This window comes from Zalophus californianus, chromosome 14 (assembly GCF_009762305.2).
Source record: "Zalophus californianus isolate mZalCal1 chromosome 14, mZalCal1.pri.v2, whole genome shotgun sequence".
Lineage (NCBI taxonomy): Eukaryota > Metazoa > Chordata > Mammalia > Carnivora > Otariidae > Zalophus > Zalophus californianus.
The window spans coordinates 27,761,665-27,780,742 of NC_045608.1; the positions used below are offsets into that span (position 1 = coordinate 27,761,665).

Genomic DNA, 19,078 nt, shown 5'->3' on the forward strand with positions numbered 1-19,078 from the left:
GGAGGAATTCCCATCCCAGGTTGTTCACTGCCAGGCAAAACCTGAATGAAATCTTGGGCTCCCTGTTGAACAATTCTGCTTGTTGCACCCAAAGCCCTAGAGAAGTGAGTTCATGTGTAGTAAATGTTAATGCACCCCTGGTGAATGGGGTTTATTTTAGTAATGCAGAGAAGACAAAATGTTAAAAAAAATCTTTTTATAAATCCCATTATATCTTCATAACAAGGTAGGAAACCCATATAATCATTTTTGAGGTATGCCAAGAAGGTGTTTGGTAAAAATCAGCATCCAGTCCTGATTTTTTAAGTGTTGGCAAATCAGGTCTATAAAGATAGTTCATTAATGTGATAAACAAGCAGTCATGGCCAACAGTTGGCATTTCACCGAATAGTGAAAGAGCAGATCTGTCTCCCTTCAAGTCAAGATAAAGGTCCAGATGCTGTGCCAGTGAGGAATGAAACAACTGTGAGGAATGACAAATGGACTTAGGTTGTTTATTTTCTTACACACAAGAACTCAGAAAGTTGAATGTTGGTGGCTGTAATAGCTGCTCAAAAATTTCTTCCAAGGCCTAGGATCCTTCTATTTTTCCATTTCACTACATGTGACTTTTGTCCTCAGTTATCTCATGGTTACGAGATGGCTACTATACCTCCAGGCATTGCATCCAAGTTCCAGGCAGGAAGAAGGGGAGGGGGAGGAATACAAAGCAAAGACTTTCCCCAAATCTTAGCAGATTTCCACCTGAGCCTTGTTGTTCAGAATTGGGCCATGTGGTCACCCCGGCTGTAACAGAGTCTTTAGAGGTCAAAGTGTTCTGAGGTGACACACGTTGGTCCCCTACCCCAAACAGAATCTGCCACAGATGACCACTGCCACCAACACTGAGTGCTGTTCTGGAAGCGCTAGCCAACGTGGGTTTTAAAAAGAAACAAAATAAAAGGCTGTCTATATGAAAAGGAGAGGCAAGCTTTTTATTTCCAGGTTATATGACAGATTACCTAGAAAGTGCAATAAAATAGTAAATTGTTAGAGACCTAGAATAATTCAATGAAGTTGCTAGATATAAAATAAATATACAAAAAGATATATACAATCAATAGTTGTCCTATATAAAACAGAAAGGCTCGACTTAGAAAACCCACAAAATTAGAATGAACTCAAGAATAAACATATGTATTGAACATATATGTAAGAACACCTACAAGGAAAAAACTATACAGCTTTTCTGATGGTTAGAGGCAGATTTGAATGACTGGTGCCTTGATGCGAAGACTGAATGTTATATAGAACTGTCAGAATTCTTCACACACTAGTTAATTCTAATCAAAATCCCAATGAGGTGTGCAGGGGCAAGAAGAGGTTGAGCTCTGAGAAAAAGAATCCTGGGTTACCTGGAAGAACAGATTTTTAAAAAACCCTTAAAAAAGCCTACTGAAAATACTGTCCTGGTCAGTCCTACTACATATAAAGTGAATTATGAAGCTACTAACAGAAAAGAGAGGTCTAAGGAACAGTGAAGAATGCCATTCTAGAATGATGCAGGGACCTGCATCCCAAACAGATGGATGTAAGAGTTAAATGCAAAATATGGAACCAAAAAAGGATTTAAAGAACGGGCTTTCTAAGGGCTAAGGAAAAAGATAAAGAAAAAGACCAAAAAGACTCAATTGCACAGAATTTGAACATCTCTGTACATTAAAAATGTGGTAACAAAGATAAAAATGTATGTGCCAAGGTGCTGTGTGTGTGTGTGTGTGTGTGTGTGTGTGTATAAAGAACAAAGTATGGAATACACAATTCATACAAAGAGAAGAAAAAGGTCAAAAAACATGAACCAGTAACACTCTTGATGTATCAAAATGGTAAATACAAAAAGTGGAGATGAAGCCAAGTGTGTGCAAGGCTGCAGGGAAAGGGATGCTCTTGGGGCCCATGTGGGAGAATTAAGAATGTCGTGCTGGGTTCGACCTAGAGACAGTTTTGCAATGTTTGTGAACTCTGCCCATGAACTCCACTTCTCAGAATTCATTCTGAGGAAATGATCAAAGGGCAAAATGGCATTTATGTTCTAGAATTATTTATAGGTACAGATAATGATGTTCAACAATAAAGGAACAGACCAATCCTGATACAATGAGAAGACAGAGAAAGATACAGCCATCAATAATGTTTCTGAAAAATATTTTGTAATGTGGAAAATGCTCACCATAAAATGTTACATGGAAAAAGATAGAAATAACATGCAGAGAATGAATCTAGTTTTGCCTTAAAAGCAAAGGCATATTATATGTGCACAGAAAAGAACCAGAAGTAAATGCACCTCTGGCAGTGGCCTATGAACTGATACTGAGGGGTACTTTCATTCTTACAATTTCCTGAATATTTTTCCAAATTTCTTCAGCACATACATATTGCTTGTGTAAGCAGGAAAAAAAAAAGTTTATATGTAAATGAAAGAAAGACATCAAGTCTCCAATGAAAAGAGGGGGAAAGGTATATTCAAATTATTTTCAAGATTAAAGACCAAAAATCAAAGCATGTTCGGGCACCTGGGTGGCTCAGTTGGTTGGGCAACTGCCTTCGGCTCAGGTCATGATCCTGGAGTCCCAGGATCGAGTCCCGCAACGGGCTCCCTGTTCGGCGGGGAGTCTGCTTCTCCCTCTGACCCTCTTCCCTCTCGTGCTCTCTATCTCTCATTCTCTCTCTCTCAAATAAATAAAATCTTTAAAAAAAAAGAATCAAAGCATGTTCAATATCCAACCGCATTAATTATTGAAGGTGCAAAGTATGGTGATCGTAAGGTGCCACTCAGCTGAGTACCTAGAAGCACTCACGGCAGGGCTGACAGCAGCCACTGTGTCCAGGGCCCCACAGAGATGTTTTCATTTTAAGTTCTTTTGAAGTAAGGAGAAAAATGAGTTTGATAATGATGAACTAAGCCCAGACTGTATTTGTCTTTTACAAATGCAGCTGTACAATAGGACTTTTCCTACTTGTCAGATAAGCGACTGTGGGCTGCCACGATGTGACCCCAGGGACCATGTTATGGGAGGCTGGCTTGCACACTCTGGAGGAACGCAGTGGGGTGGTAGGTGCCCAGGAGCACCGCTGTGTGGTCACCGTGCCCTGAATGAAGACTGTCTGGACACCCAGCTTTGAGCAGGGAGTCCTCTGTCTCTGGGAGATGCCATGCGGGGACGTTCCTACCTGACCACTATTGCTGACGATTTCTTCCTAATGAAATGGTGTGACTTTACACACCATCAAAACCATACAGAAATGATTCCTGAGGTTGTTCATTTCCTTTATCTCAAAATTTTCACTTTTAGAAATCTAAGAAAACGCTAAAGAAGTATAATGCAAAAAGATGATCTATGAAGAATGGTTGTAACAGTGAAACGATCTATAATAGTGAAAACATGGAAATAACCTCAACATCCAACAAAAGAACATCTACTGGATGTTCTCCACTGAGAATTATAACTCCAGACAGTTCAGTTACGTGGGGAAAAATTCTGCTATGCAGCTAGGTAGAAAAAAAAAGATTAAAATGATATATACACTATATTTGCAGTAATGTAAAAATCCACTTTGAAACAAGCAGAAGGTAATGTATCAAAGTGCGGAATGCAATTTATTAGGAATTATGGGGGGTCTTTTTCCTTACTTCCACATTTCCCAAATGTAGTTATTTTGCTGCCATAATTTAAAAAGTATACCAAAAAGCATTTCATAAACTATAGCTCTCTATATAAACGTAAAGTATTATCACTGAGAAAGCAGCTTAGACTTGCTTAGGACTGAGTGGAACGAACATTAATTCCAGAGGAACCCCGCCCACCACTGCAGAGAGCATGGGGACAGGCTCCATGGAGGGGCTCCTTCCGTAGGGCTGAGCTGGCGAGCTGAGCTCACTGGAGCAGAGGGAGGCCTGCAGGGTGAAGGTGCGCTTCTAGACACATCTATCCCAGCACCAGACCCTGGATGGACGCCGAGCGCCCACCTGTGTGCTCGCCATTTCCCAGCGGGGACTAGATGGCCAGGCCCAATGCTGGCATGTCAGGACCTGGCTGCACCGAAGCTGGGCCATGCTCCCGAGGCACAGGTGCTGTCACTACCAGATGACCCTGCGGTAGAGCTGCTTTAGTGAGGTGAGTCCAGGAAATCTGCCTTTTCCTAAACCCCCACCATTCAAGATCATTCTTCCCTTCTGGAATATACTTAACGTTCACTTGGAATACTGTTCATAACTCTTCTGTTTGTTTTTATTATCATCATTAACATTCTAAACATAACCACGTACAAAGGAAATTCCTGATCGAGATCATGCCAGGAGCCCGTCCGAGGACACAATGATCGATATACTTTCTTTCTGTCTGCAGGAAAGACCTATTCCCCGTGTCAGTGTCTTGCAAGCCCATTAAGGAAAGCAGGATGACGGGACTTCCTCAGATGGCCCTCGGCTCCTCTCCTACAGTGGCGCGCTCACTGGGGCGGCGATGACCTCTGAGAGAGTTGTCCCAGCGCGTGGGACATGGGCACAGGCGGCAGGGCCAGTCTCTACTGTGGAGGCACGGGCAGGCTGTGCATATCTGAGCTGCTGTGCTTTCTGGGGAAGGAGCAAGGCCGAGGGCGGGCACACCGCACTAATTTCCAGGCTCGCTGCCCAGCGGGGAAGTCCTGCTGGCCGAGGGCTGCACCGCACACAGGAGCTTTGCCATGTCCAGGGCATCGATTGGATCCACGCTGCTCACGCCCGCGCCCCCTGCGCCTAGCAGGGCGCCTGGCACGTAGTAGGTGCTCAGCAGGTGCTTGTTGAACTGGATGGCAAAGGGCTTCTCCTCGCTGTGTCTTCTCCGGTGTTCTGTGAGGTGGGCACTCCAGCCAAACATTTCCCCACACTCGTTACATCTGAATGACTTCTCCCCAGCGTGGATCTTCTGATGTTTGATGAGACAGTGATTCTGGCTGAAGGCCTTGCCACACTCGCCACATTTGTAGGGCTTCTCCCCGGTGTGGATGCGCTGGTGCACGATGAGGGACGAGTGGCAGCTGAAGGCCTTCCAGCAGCGGCTGCAGTCAAAGGGCTTCTCCCCGGTGTGGATGCGCTGGTGCACGATGAGGTAGGAGTGGGAGCTGAAGGCCTTGCCGCACTCGTTGCACTTGAACGGCTTCTCGCCACTGTGGATGCGCTGGTGCACGACGAGGTAGGAGTGGCAGCTGAAGGCCTTGCCACACTCGCCGCACTTGAACGGCTTCTCGCCCGTGTGGATGCGCTGGTGCAGGGTGAGGCGCGAGCGGCTGCTGAAGGCCTTGCCGCACTCGCCGCACTTGAACGGTTTGTCCCCGTTGTGGATCTTCTCGTGCACGGTCAGGGATGAGTGGCAGGTGAAGGCCTTGCCACACGCGCCGCACTGGTAGGGCTTCTCGCCGGTGTGGATGCGCTGGTGGCGCGTCAGGTGCGTCCTCTGGTTGAAGGCCTTGCCGCATGCGCCGCACTGGTACGGCTTCTCGCCCGTGTGCACACGCAGGTGCATGTTGAGCAGTGAGCTGCAGCTAAAGGCCTTCTCGCAGGCGCTGCACTTGTAGGGCCGCTCGCCCGTGTGGATCCGGTGATGCACGTTCAGCGACGAGTGGCAGCTGAAGGCCTTCCCACACTCGCCGCAGAAGAACGGCTTCTCCCCAGTGTGGATGCGCTGGTGCTCGATGAGGTTGGTGCTCCAGGTGAAGGCCTTGCCGCACTCGTGGCATTTGTAGGCTTTCTCCCGGGCGTGCCACCGCCGGTGTAGGGTCAGGGACGAGCTCTGCCTGAAGGCCTTCCCGCACTCACCACACACGAAGAGGCCAGCCCCGGCCACAGCGCCCCGCTGCCCGCTCCCGGGTGGGTGTTCGCCGCGCTCGCTGGACTTGCTGGGGCCTCTCCCTGGGCCTGCGCTCCGCTGCCTGGGGGCCGCCTCGCCAGACTGGAAGCTCTCGGTGGGCCCGTCAGGAGGGTCTCCTTGGGCAGGAATGGCCTCGGGGGTGAAGAGGGTGCACCCAGGGGGGGAATCCTTCTCCAAAGCCTTGTGGCCGTGCCAGCGCCCCTCCGGGGGAACATCCCCACTGCTGCCTGGTGCTGACCTCCGCAGCGCAGCCTCACCCCGCACGGGAGCAGCCGCGGGGCCCTCGTGGGCCTGCCCGACGCCCAGACCGGAGCTCTGGACCCTGGACCGCCCCAGTGGCTCGGTGATTGGCTCTTGGCAAGGCTCTTCCTTGTAAACGCCCTGCTGTTGACACGACCTGTCCTTCACCCCAGGCCCGGGCTCCCCTTCTATAAGAAATAGGAAATGCAATCTTCCGTAAGCAGTCAGAGGCGTGCCACTAGAGCCCAGACTGAGGTCGGACAGGGGCTTGGATAAGCACAGAGAAGAGAGGGCAGGCCAACAGCCAGAGCGCCCAAAGGCCTGAGGGCCAGAGCCAAGGGGCATGCATCTCGCATCTTGGGTGAGATGGGCCGCAGGGAGGAGGAGGAACCAGGGAACTCTAAGGCGAGCCAGGGGGCGAGGGATGGAGCAGGGCTCACGGGGTCTGGCAGTTGGACATGATTCACTTATTGAGACATCGACTGAGAGACGGCTGTGTGTTGGAACCGGGTCGGGGCTGGGCATGAACACGGGGTAAACACAAGTCCAGAAATGCTAATTATATCTAAATTCTCCCTGGTGCCAGGAGGGAAGAGAATGCCCCCAGACTGCCTCTCTTTGGTCTTTCCTTCAGAATGCTTGCAACTGTAAATGTGTGCTCTGGCCCTGAGATGTATGTATATTTCTTTAAAAGCTAAATTTGTCTCTTGTCAACTTCGCGTCCCTGCAGGGCCGTCCCCCTCGGAGTCATCTCTGCGAACTGTGACCCCCACCTCTCCGCACCCCCAGGCTGACTATGCCTTCTTCTCGGTGAGGGAGGCCCTGGACCCCAGGTCCACACATACTCCCCGCCCCTGTCCATCCAACAAGTGCCACTTGTGAAATGTTTCTCGAGACATAGACATGATTTCTGTCTCCTGCCAGCTGAAGGCAGATGTCTTTGCCTGTTTTGCTCACCACTGTATTTCCAGCAGTCTTCCCCACACGCCGTCAGTGCTCTGTGTGTGTTGAAGGAAGGAAGGGAAGCAGGACCACAAGGAGGCGGGGTGGGGGGTGGTGCTGGGAGGCAGGAGTCTGCATATCCTTCCACTGTGTCCCCCACTCACCTGAACAAGCCCCTCCAGGGACTTCTCTGGGCATCTGCCATGGCTCCTCGCCTCGTTCCAGGTGGGAGATCACATCTGGCTTACAGACTGGGGGTCCTGCTTGCAAGGAGGAAGTGGTATGTGTGGTTCTGTGTGCTGTGGCTCCCCAGGGTGGGGCTGTCTGGGCCAGCACCCAAGGTGTGTGTTATCCCCAGGGATGGGGGATCTTACACTCAGAACCCAAACTCAAGGGTACACTCTGAGGATCCCATTGGTACCGAGGCCCTGCCCTGTCTCCCTCGGAAAGCTCCAGGGCAGGCTGGGCTCCCAGGCCCCTGTCCACCCTCTCCCTCTCTTCTGGCTCCAGCCCGGGACCAGCCCCACCTCAGGCAAGGATGCTGGCAGTTACATGCACTGCCCAGCCCCAGTGTGAGTGCAGCGGCCACATCTCCCACATCCTGCAGGGCCTGCACCAGGGCCGGCACCGAAGGGAGGCTTGGTAATACCTATGGCATGTCAGAATGGCCAGACTGTACACTGGGCTTCGAGGAGCTGTCTTACCCAGGGAAAGAAGGTTCTGGTAGTTCTCCAGCATCACATCACGGTACAAGGCCCTCTGAGGGGAGTCTAGCTGGCCCCACTCCTCCTGGGTGAAGTCCACAGCCACATCCTTGAAAGTCACTGATTCCTGGAATGACATGCACATTCTCATTTGCCCAGGACGGGACTGATTCGGACTGTGTTCATGGTTCCAAGGGAGCCACACGTCAATTGAGGACCTTAGGAATGAAGGGTTAACCTCTAGTGACCTCCTGAGTATGGAAGGTTGTGCTATAGGCCCCGTCTATCATACAGCCCCAACATACACACCATGCCGGGGCCGGGACTCGCCAAGCGGACCTGGCCTTCTAGACTGGGAGGGCCAAGCTACCTGGCCAGCCTGGGTGCTGGTGCCTCTGTGGGCTGGAGGCTGCTGTGAGTTCTGGGTAAGATGCTATGCTTCCCAGGGTCAAGAATGTCAAACTTAAGAACTTGAAAGAATAGTACAGAGAACCCAGAAGCCCTATTCAAATCTCACCATCGCAAAAGGACCCTACTCTGGACAGGAAGCCATTACCACACCCTAAGGAAGGAAACTCTGTACTTATCAGCAAGTTCTGTCAGCAAGAGACCAAGGGAGCCACTCTCAGTTCTTCCTGCCTGCGTCCCACACCTTCCCACGGGACCCCTGCTCCCCTGCCCTCCCTGGGCCCATGTACTGACCTGTGCCCACCTCCCCAGCCCTGGTCACTGACACTTGCACACACTCCTGTTTTAGAACCCCAGGCTCTTCTGCTGACCGGGGCTCCTCACCCACTTTGGAGCCTCTAGGCTGCCATCCCCAATGTTCCTCTTGCTCTCCATGCTCCAATCCCACCCTGGGTCCCTCTTGCCAGCAAATAAGCTCTCAAAACCCATCAGGGTGCTGACCTAAGGTGGCAAGGGTGGTTTGCTCTTTAAAGATGCGGGCGCCATGGGAGCCTGGCTTAAATCGTAGACAGGGCATTATATTAGACATAAGAACGAAGAATAAACTAAGCAGGGGAGGCCTGGCTCCCACCTATCTGTTTGCTGGGAGTGACTGGCATGCGGCCAAGCTCCCAGGGGTCACCAGGTTTCTCTGGAAACCCTGGGTCTGCAACAGCACCCATGGTCAGGCACGGGGGTGCGGAATGTCAAGACTTGAGAGGCCTTGTGACTATCAGGCAGTCGGGAAGAGTGGGGACATCCTTTGGGGTCACAAGAGCTTTGCCCTTTAGCTCTAAAAGTGGTTTATACTTTTAGATAATTCTTAATGTTGCTGCAGACTAAACTGTGTCCCCCTGAAATTCCTATGTGGAAGCCCTCCCTTCCAACGTGACTGTGTTTGGAGACAGGGTCTTTAGGAGGTAGCTGAGGTTACGTGGGGTCATAAAGGTGGGCCCTGATCTGACAAGTCTGGTGGCCTCCGAGAAGAGGACAAAAGAGATCCCCCCCACCCCCAGCCCGTGTGTTCTGAGGACAGACCACCTGAGAGCACCGTGAGAGCCAGGTAGAGAGCTGCAGCAAACCAGACCCTGCCAGCACCCTGATCTCATACATCTCAGACTTCTTGCCTCTGGAACTGTGAGAAAATCAATTTCTGCAGTTGAAGCTGCCAAGTCAGGGTATTTTGTTATGGCAACCCATGCTAAGACAAACACCAACATAAAACAGGAGGAAAGATAAAGCCCCTCTTTATACCACACACAAAATGCAACTCCGGGTGCGGCAAGGATCTAAGTGTGGGGGCTTCTGGGAGACAAGATCATAAGTCCCTGGCCGGTATGACAGCAAACCCAGAAACCAGGAGGAGAAGATTTACATTTGCTCTATGAAAGTTTACGTTTTCCTTTTTTAAAGATTTTATTGATTTGAGAGTGAGCACGAGTGGGCAGAGGGGCAGGGAGAAGGAGACACCCCGCTGAACAGGGAGCCCAACTCGGGGCTCGATCCCAGGACCCTGGGGTCCTGACCTGAGCCAAAGGCAGACGCTTAACCAACTGAGCCACCCAAGTGCCCTGAAAGTTTATGTTTTCTGCAGGCAACACTAAAAGATCATTAAGAAAAAAGAAAAAAAGAAAATGGGCATAGAGTATAAGCAGAAAATTCACAGAAGACTGGCAAATGATTAAGAAGCACATGAAGAGACACTCAATCACACTAGACATCCCGAAATGAGAAATAAAACAGAAAGATACCATTTCGCATGTAGCAGAGAGGCAAAATGTTTAAAGCCTGGAAATACCAGCTGTGGGCTGGTCCATGGGGAAATGGGATGGTCTTACACCATTGGACAGGGGTAAGGGGGACATCCATTTTGGAAAGCGAAACCTATTCTACTATCTCTAGTAAAGCTGAGAGAGTGTGTTCCCTGTGTCTGAAAGCCCACTGTGAGATTCCTATCCAGCCTAGAGTGGCTAAGAAAACACTGGAAACATGCTGCAGCCCACTGGTAGGGATGAATACACAACGGGATACAGTGCAGCAGTGGAAACAAACACAGTGGAGTAACCTGTCCCATGGGGAGCTCTTAAGAGTGTGGCAGTGGTTACAAAAGCAGGCTGAGGAGAACCATGCCCAGTGTGATGTGCATTTAGGTCTGCTGTCTGGTGGATAAGGGCACAAACTCTGAGCTCAGTGGCCCATGTGGGCTCCCCACTCTTGCCCTTACTAGCTCTATGAGTCGGGGGTGCCTCAGTTGCCTTGTCTGCTAATAGTCCCTGTGTCATTCCATCACTGAGAAGATCCAGTGAATTACTACTATTTGTGAAGCGCTCATCCAAGGGGCTGGTGGATGGCAGGTGCCCTATGGTGTTTGCTGTTAGTCACTGTCCTCTGAAACTATCACAGACTGAGGAGGGCAGGAGAGAAGGGAGATGTGGGGGAGGATGCACCTGCCTTTACCTGCAATGTTTCATTTTTTAAAATGATTCGGAACCAATATGACAAAATTTAGACATTAATTTTGCAAAGTAGGTACATAGAAGGTTGTAATGATTCTGTTTAAATGTTTCAAAATTCTAAAAGTAAGAAAAAGCCATTCAAGGAGGAAGAAAGGCAAATTCCCAATGGACTAGGAGAAGACTAATGATTTGTCAGGAAAATATAAATCGAAACAAAAATAAGGTCACGCGTTTTCCCTAATCAGAGTGAGTAGCACCAATGAAAACCTGGTATCCCGGCCATGAGGAAGCATTTTTGGTGGAGTGGGAATTGTTATACCCTTTTGGGTCCTCGCATGGCAGAAACAAAAGTTCCTGCACATAAGGAAGCAAATGCAAGGCTGGGGATCACGGCACTGTACTTACCCCAAACCAACCAACCACGGCACTAGGACAGCTGGCTAAGTTAGGGTACATGCACACAGGCCGACTGTGGAAAATAATGCAGCCAGCCAAAGAGAGGCGCTGTACGTTATGCTAAGGGAAGGAGGCCAGAAGAAGGCGGCTACATACTGTGTGATCCCATTTATGTGAAATGCCCAGAATAAGGAACTATAGAGAGACAAAAAGACAAAGTAGCGGTTGCTGAGAGCTAGACTGACTGCTGATGGGCACAGGGGTTCTTTTTGGGCTGAGGAAATGGACTGTGGGGACAGTTGCACTACCCCGTGAACGCACTCAAAACCACTGAATTGTACGCTTGCAAAGGGTGGATTTTATGGTATGTGAATTATACACTAATTCGAACAAAGGGTAGCACTGGAATGTATACAGTATGATCCCATTTTCAAAATGACACGCTGAAGCCCTGTGTCTGTGTACTCTGGGGTCTGCGTCCGTGAACCAGGGGAGAGATGTGGAAGAGTAAATGTCAAAACCGAGGACACTGGATACCTCAGGGAAATGTGACTGTAGGCGCAGGGAAAGGAGATTAGTAACAGACTCTGCTGTGGAACTTTGTTACACAGCAAATACCGGTTCTGTAAATTTCCAAGAAGAAGGAAAATCAAAGCAGAGCAGGGATCAGTTGTACCATTTTGGTCTGGCCACCTAGTTTCCTTGAGCCTCAGTTTCTGCAGCTAGGGAAAGGACTGGGAGCACTGGGGCCTCCTGCGGTTGAGGAGAAAATGAAGTGGGGTAGAAGTATGCCAGTCTTGGGTCCCAAGGAAAGGACCCAGCATCTGTCAGTCCCCGCTTGGCCATCTCCTACCCCTCTGGCTGGGCACACCAGGAGGCTGGAGACCCTGTCCCTGGTCCGATGAGAAGAGAACAAAAAGCAGTCTGTGCCGCATCCAGAATCGTGACAGGAACATCTACTGTCTCAGGCCTTAGAGGAGGGGCAGACCACAGCAGAGAGGCTAAGGGCCCAGAAATGGGGTGAGTTGGGCTTTGGGAGTACAGTGAGCTGAGGTGGCCGAGCTGTGTGTCCTGAGACTTCATGCTCCCGGAGCTCTGGCGTCAGGGGAGGAGGAGTGGGAGGTGCCGCTATGGCCAGAGTCAGAAGACAGGTACTCCAGGGTGAGGATGCTTGTATGGTGCAGCAGGATGGACAGAGGGAAGGCACGAGAGAGGGACAACAGCTTCTGAGTGTGGGCCGGAGGAGTGAAGCAGCAGCCTGGTCAAAACTGGCTTTCCTGTTCCAGACACAAAACAGTAACAAGGACCAGATTTGCCCTCTTACCTCAAACAACTAGTAAACTGGGCAAAACGTATAAAACAATGATTGATTTCAAGACATTGGCCAAGCTGCAGCTCAGAACACAGACCACTGAGAGAAGGGAAACAAAATGAGCCCTACAACCACCCCATCTTCCTACCCAGAAGGTTTCCAGACGGCAGTGCGGGCAGGTGGAACCCAGACAGAGCCTGTGGTCTCACCAAGTTGAAGAAGAACAGAGTTTAGGGAGTCCAGGAGATTAAAATCTCCAGGGCAACCTGCCAGAGCAGAGGGAGTTTCACAGACTCAGATCTCTGGATCCACTTGAGACCGACTGAGGACTGACAGGCATGTGCCTGGGAAGAAACACCCCCAAATCAGGAAAAGAAACACCAGAAAGAAGAAGGCAGAACAATCATTAAAACTCACACAAGGCTGGGAGTGGTTTATGCTCTGACCGGCCAGAGTAGAATGTCCTCCTGCTATATGGGCACTGAGTAAAGTCCCCAGGAGAGGATAGCTTCAGTGGTCTGACAAAATTAGCCCAAGACTAAAGACTTCTCTGGCCCCACTTTTTTTTTTTTTAAGAGTATATTTATTTGACACACAGAGAGAGCGAGCACAAGCAGGGGGAGAGGCAGGCAGAGGGAGAAGCAGGCTCCCTGTGAGCAGGGAGCCCAATGTGGGGCTCAATCCAAGGACCCTGGGATCATACCCTGACCCGCAAAGGCAGGCACTTAACCAACTGAGCCATTCAGGCGCCCCCTCTGGCCCCACCTGAACAAAACCTAAAGAGCAAGCCTTGAAAGGATCCAACTGATACTAAGTAATTTCAATGCATCCCAGAACAAATTCCTGAAATATTTAAGGAATTCCAAAAAAAAGCCAATACTCAACAAAGTAAAATTCACTCCAGCATCCAAAAAAGTAACTAAAAGGAAAAAACAAGTTAATAAAATCAGAAAAATTAAGAGTATACTACATCAGGGGTGCCTGGGTGGCTCAGTCGTTAAGCATCTGCCCTTCGGCTCGGGTTGTGATCCCAGGGTCCTGGGATGGAGCCCCGCATCGGGCTCCCTGCTCCGCGGGGAGCCTGCTTCTTCCTCTCCCACTCCCCCTGCTTGTGTTCCCTCTCTCGCTGTGTCTCTCTCTGTCAAATAAATAAATTTTAAAAATCTTAAAAAAAAAAAAGTATACTAAAACAGTATTTGTTTACCTCAAAAGAATGCATTAAGGGAGAAACAGAAACAAAAGAAACACAAGACATATAGAACACAAATAACAAAATGGCAGATGTAAATCCAGCCATATCAATAATTACATTAAATGTGAATGGTCTTAATACTTCAATTGGAAATTAGAGACTGTCAAATTGAATTTAAAAATTAAGACCCAACCATATATACATCAGCTATAGAAACCCACTTTAAAAACAAAGAGAAAGGTAGATTAAAAGGGGAAGAATGAGAAAAGATATAATCTGCAAATACTAATCAAAAGAAAGCTGAAGTGGCAATATTAACATTAGACAAAGCAGATTTCAAAGCAAAGGACATCATCAGAGACAAAGAGAGGTGTTATATAATAATCATTACATGATTATGTAATGGTCATTACCACAACAGCAATTCATTAAGAGCTCACAACAATCTTGGGTGCCTGGGTGGCTCAGTTGGTTAAGCAACTGCCTTCAGCTCAGGTCATGATCCTGGAGTCCCAGGATCGAGTCCCATATTGGGCTCCTTGCTCAGCAGGAAGTCTGCTTCTCCCTCAGACCCTCCCCCCTCATGTGCTCTCTCTCTCTCTCTCTCTCTCTCAAATAAACAAAATCTTAAAAAAAGAGCTCACAACAATCTTAAACATACATATTCCTACTAACAGAGCTTCAAAATACATAAAGCAAAAACTTGATAAGACTGAAGAAAAACAGACAAATCCACTATTATACTTGGAATTTCAACAGTCATCTCTCTCAATAATTGATAGAACACATAAGCAGAAAATATGTAAGGGTACGGAACAACTGATTAACACATCATTCGACTTAAGGACTTAATTGACATTCACAGAACACTCTAGCTGACAAAAGCAGAAGGCACATTCTTTTCAAGTGCATACAGAACATTTACCAAGATAAAGCACATTCTGGGCAATAAAATAAATATTAGTAAATTTGAAAAAATTCAAATCATACAAAGTTCCTTCTCTAACTATAACAGAATTAAATTAGAAATCTATAATAGAGGGGCACCTGGGGGGCTCAGTCATTAAGTGTCTGCCTTCGGCTCAGGTCATGATCCCGGGGTCCTGGGATCGAGTCCCACATCAGGCTCCCTGCTCCGCGGGTAGCCTGCTTCTTCCTCTCCCACTCCCCCTGCTTGTGTTCCCTCTCTCGCTGTGTCTCTCTCTGTCAAATAAATAAATAAAATCTTAAAGAAAAAAAGAAATCTATAATAGAAAGATATCTAGAAAAAGATCCTCCAAATATTTGGAAATTAAACAACACATTCCTAAATAACACATGATTGAAGAAGAAATCACAACAGAAACTGTAACTATTTTGAACCGAATAAAAGTGAAAATACAATATAAAACTTGTGGGGTGTAGTTAAGGCAGTGCTTAGAGGGAAATTTATAGCATTGGCTGCTATATGAGAAAAGAAGAAAGGTGTCCGATCAATGTCTGAGTTTCAACTTTAAGAAACCAAATAAGTAAAGAAATAATAAGGATCTGAAATAAATGAAATAGGAATAGAAAAGCAACAGAGAAAATCAATGAAACCAAAAGATGGCTCCTGGAAATGACCAATACAATTGATAATTAAATATACATTTACTATCTGACTCAGCAATTCCTCTCAGATGTTCATTCAAGAGAAATTAAAGCACGTCTATATTTGTACTCAAACGTTTATAGGTTTACTCGTAATAGCCAAAACTTGGAAACAACCTAATGTCCCCTAATGAACAAATTGTAAATACCCATACAATGTTGTTTTGTGCTGAGTTGTGATCCCTCCAAATTCATATGTTGAAGCCCTAGCCTGCAATACCTCAGAAAAATGACTATATTTGGAGATAGGGTCTTTAATGAGATAATTAAGGTAAAAAATGAGGTCATTATGGTGAGCCGTCATCCAATAGGACTGGTATCCTTATAATAAAAAGGAAATTTGGGAGCCAGACGTGTACAGAGAAAGACCATGTGAAGACACTGGGGGAAGGTACCTTCACAAACCAAGAAGAGAGGCCTCAGAAGAAACCAACCAGCTGACATCCTGATCTTGAACTTCCAGAATTGAGACAGTAAATTTCTATGGCAGCCCTTGTAACCTAATACAAATGGTATATTACTCAGCAATAAAAAGGAACAAACTACTGATTCACAAAAAGACATGAACTCAAAAGCATTATGCTAAGTGGAATTAGAAACCAAAGACTATGTGGGGCACCTAGCTGGTTCAGTTAGTACAGCAAGTGACTCTTGATCTCAGGGTTGTGGGTTTGAGCCCCACATTGGGTGTAGAGATTACTTAAAATCTTTTAAAAAAGAAACCAAAGACTACATACTATATATTTCCGTAAGAAATTCTTAAAGAGGCAAAATTGTGGTTGCCAAGGAGCGGGGGGAGAGGACTGACGGCAAAGGGGCATGAAGGAACTTTTTGAGTGATGGAAACATTCTAGCTTATGATTGTGGTGCTGGTCACACAACTGTACACATTTGCCAAAACTCATCAAATCCGCTACTTAAAATCAGAGGACTTTACTGTATATAAATTACACCTCAATAAATGTGATCCAAAAACCCACTGGATTTCAGGGGGATGAGAAGGTGCGGGTGACGACACATGCTGAGAACATGCCCATAACTGAGGCATGCAGGAATGAAGCATAATGGTCATGGTGTTGGCAGAGGAAAAGAAAAACATGGGCAGAAACAAAGCTCCAGAGATGTCAGAATGTGGTGCTGGAGAAAGGGGACTATCAGAGGCTACATGGCTTCTGTGTGGGAGTATCAACTGGCAAGGGCAGAAGGATCTTAGCCTTGCACAGGCCTGTCTGGGGGTTATTGCCACTGGGAGAGTCAAATGCAGATGTGTGGTAATGAAACTAGTGGGGAAATCAGAACAGATTGTGTGGGATGTCCCGGAAGAGCAAAACACTTGACTGTGAGTCTGAGTGGGACTGCCAGGTGAGCAGAATACTCAGGAGAGGAGGACCAGTTACTCAAGGATCTAAGAAGTCGATCTTTTAGGAATAACACCTATGCACAAGAAGGATACTACCTTGAGGTAGTCACTCACAAGCACACACAGACATGCACATGTACTTTTTGCTGAATCATTTGAAGGTAAGTTGCAGACATCATGACATCTCACACCATGGGCTTCACCTTGTATATCCTAAGTATATTCTCTTATCCAATTACAGTGGGATCATCACACCCAAAAAATTTAATGCTGATACCATATGATCTAAGATAAATCCATTTTCAAATTTCCTCAATTGTCCCAAACTGCCTTTGATTGAGTTTTTTGGATCTGTGGCCTGTCAAAGATCATGTACTACATTTGACTGTCATGTCTCTTGAGTTTATTACAGAATGACAGAGCATTCTAACACATTACAGAAGCTAGGCATATCTCATAATGTTTTATAGTTATTTCTATTTTTCAGTAATCAGACCCCTTTCAAGTGGGAGGTTAACAGAACCACAAAATCCTGAGTCAAAGGACCCTCAACGCTCCAGACATTTTCACTACTGCAAACTCTCCTTATCAGCTGTACCCTTTTAAATACTGTGAGGGATGGGGGTGGTTTAGGTGGTAGAACAAAATGAGAAACAAAACCCAAAGTCTGTGAAAGAAGGGATTTGGGCTCTACTTAGCTGCATAAGTGGCCCCAAGGCCAATTCCTTGTTGAGCTCCCAGATCCTTTAAAACTCCAGATTTTTCCTTGACAGCCCCATTTCAGGATCCCCACACAGAGGAAAAGCACACAGGGATGCACCCCCTACCATCACTCTTACCCTGGTGCTGCAACGCAGACTTCCTTCAGTGCTTTCACACCCCCCTACCTGATTCCATCCCAGAAAACTCCCCACAGAGAGAGGACCATCCCCTAGGCCTGCATGTGGAGAAGTGATCTCATGTGAGCTGTCATCTACGTGCTCGGGTTCCACTAAAACCATTCCTAACAGCTTCTGGTATAGTGTTTCGCAAACAGGTCCTGGGCAAATGACCCACCCACTGGGCTGAACGAGGCTGCAAGGGGCACTCATTTCAAGGGCACACATGGACTCTCTTCAATCGGAGCTGTTCCCATGCCCAGAACTTCCTGAGGAAGGGAGAGCAGGCCCTCAAGTTGGGGGTGGGGCGTCTTTGGATGACTGAAAATCCTGGGCAGGGGAAAAATGCCAACCCTCTTCATAAAGAAAGAGATGTTCAGAAGGAAGAAAAGACAACCACTCACCTCGGAACTGGCTTCCGGGAGACCCTGACCCAATTTATCCTCTGGATTCTTTTTGAGGGTAAGAGCAGGCTCCTGAGAGGGCAGAGCTGGGGAGGAGAAATGAGTCAAAGGGGCTGTTCTTCCCATAGCTACCAGGTGCATGGCTGAGCTAGAGCCCACTCTACCCCTGGCATGGGGGAGGATCAGAGGAGTCAGAAACCGTTCCCCGCAGGTGAGGTGGGGAGCGAGCCCCAATATCTGGCACAATCTGAAGGAAAAACTGCCATTCCCTTCCTCTTCAGCATGCCTGAGAAGTGGAAACAAACGGGTGTGCACGGTAAGGATGCAGGAGGCCTGACTTGGTTAGGTGCTTCTGGGAAACTAGCCTGACCTCTCTGAGTGTCAGTCTCCTCAAGCGCAAGTCCACAGACCCACTGACTAGAAGAGCCAACTGTACCTGTCTCCTGGGGCTTCGGGGCAGGGGTCTCCATGGCGCCCCTCGGCAGCGTTCCCCGGAGGCGTGGGCAGCTCTGCAGCCTCCTGGGCCCCAAGCCAGGCCCAGAGGCGCGGGTCCTGCTCCTGGGGCTCAGGGACAGCCTGCAGGGGAGCCCCGGGGGGTCGCACACGCACTCCCCGCTGCACGGTCACGCACGCGAAGCCCCCTGCGGACCCCCCTCCCACCAAGGTCGGGGTCAGGCAGGCTCAGCAAACGCCTCACACCCCAGGCTGCGCTCACGCCCCATCACCCCCGCCCCACGCAGCCCGTCACACACTCCGCCCGGGACACTGCGGGCCGGGACCAGGGCCGGCCTTAGGCTCAGCCGTCAGGAGCTATCGGCCGCAGAGCGCGTCCGGCAGACAGGCCCCGCGGCGGACGGACAGACCGACCGACGCTCGGAAGGATGCGCGAGCAAGAGGACCGGCCTCCCACAAAAGCCCACCGACTGCCACAAAGGAGCAACCCGGCGACCGCTGCGGGAAAGTGCGCCTGCGCAGACGGGCGCGAACTACAACTCCCGGTAGCCTTTGCGTCGCGCTGGCGCGGACTCCATTTCCCAGAGGGCGTCGGGGTCCCGGAGAAGCCCTTGCGCCCTGACGCAAACAGGCTTATGGCAGAGCCTTCTGGGAAATGTAGTTCCCGGCACAGTGACCGAGGGCTCTGGCCCCGCCCCACTCTCCTTCCCACCCATTGCTGCGAAAGGCGCTTGTGTCTCAGTGAGTGTGTGTTTATGTGGGGCGGTGTTTCTGTCTCAT

General features: G+C 48.7%; 1 protein-coding gene across 2 annotated transcripts; it reads right to left on the minus strand.

Moving 5' to 3' along the window:
• Positions 1 to 473: 473 nt before the first annotated feature.
• On the minus strand, positions 474 to 18,797 carry ZNF74 (zinc finger protein 74). Of its 2 annotated transcripts, none has more exons than XM_027577516.2 (5): positions 18,282 to 18,797; positions 17,846 to 17,931; positions 7,772 to 7,898; positions 7,232 to 7,327; positions 474 to 6,313 (listed from the first exon to the last, which is right to left on the minus strand). In XM_027577516.2, exons 1-5 carry the CDS (start codon positions 18,313 to 18,315, stop codon positions 4,650 to 4,652), a joined length of 2,007 nt encoding a protein of 668 aa, XP_027433317.2. In that variant the 5' UTR covers positions 18,316 to 18,797; the 3' UTR covers positions 474 to 4,649. The 2 variants fall into 2 exon arrangements, with proteins under 2 accessions (XP_027433317.2, XP_027433316.2); XM_027577515.2 differs by having other exon boundaries at positions 7,232 to 7,330.
• Between the last annotated feature and the right edge of the window lie 281 nt (positions 18,798 to 19,078).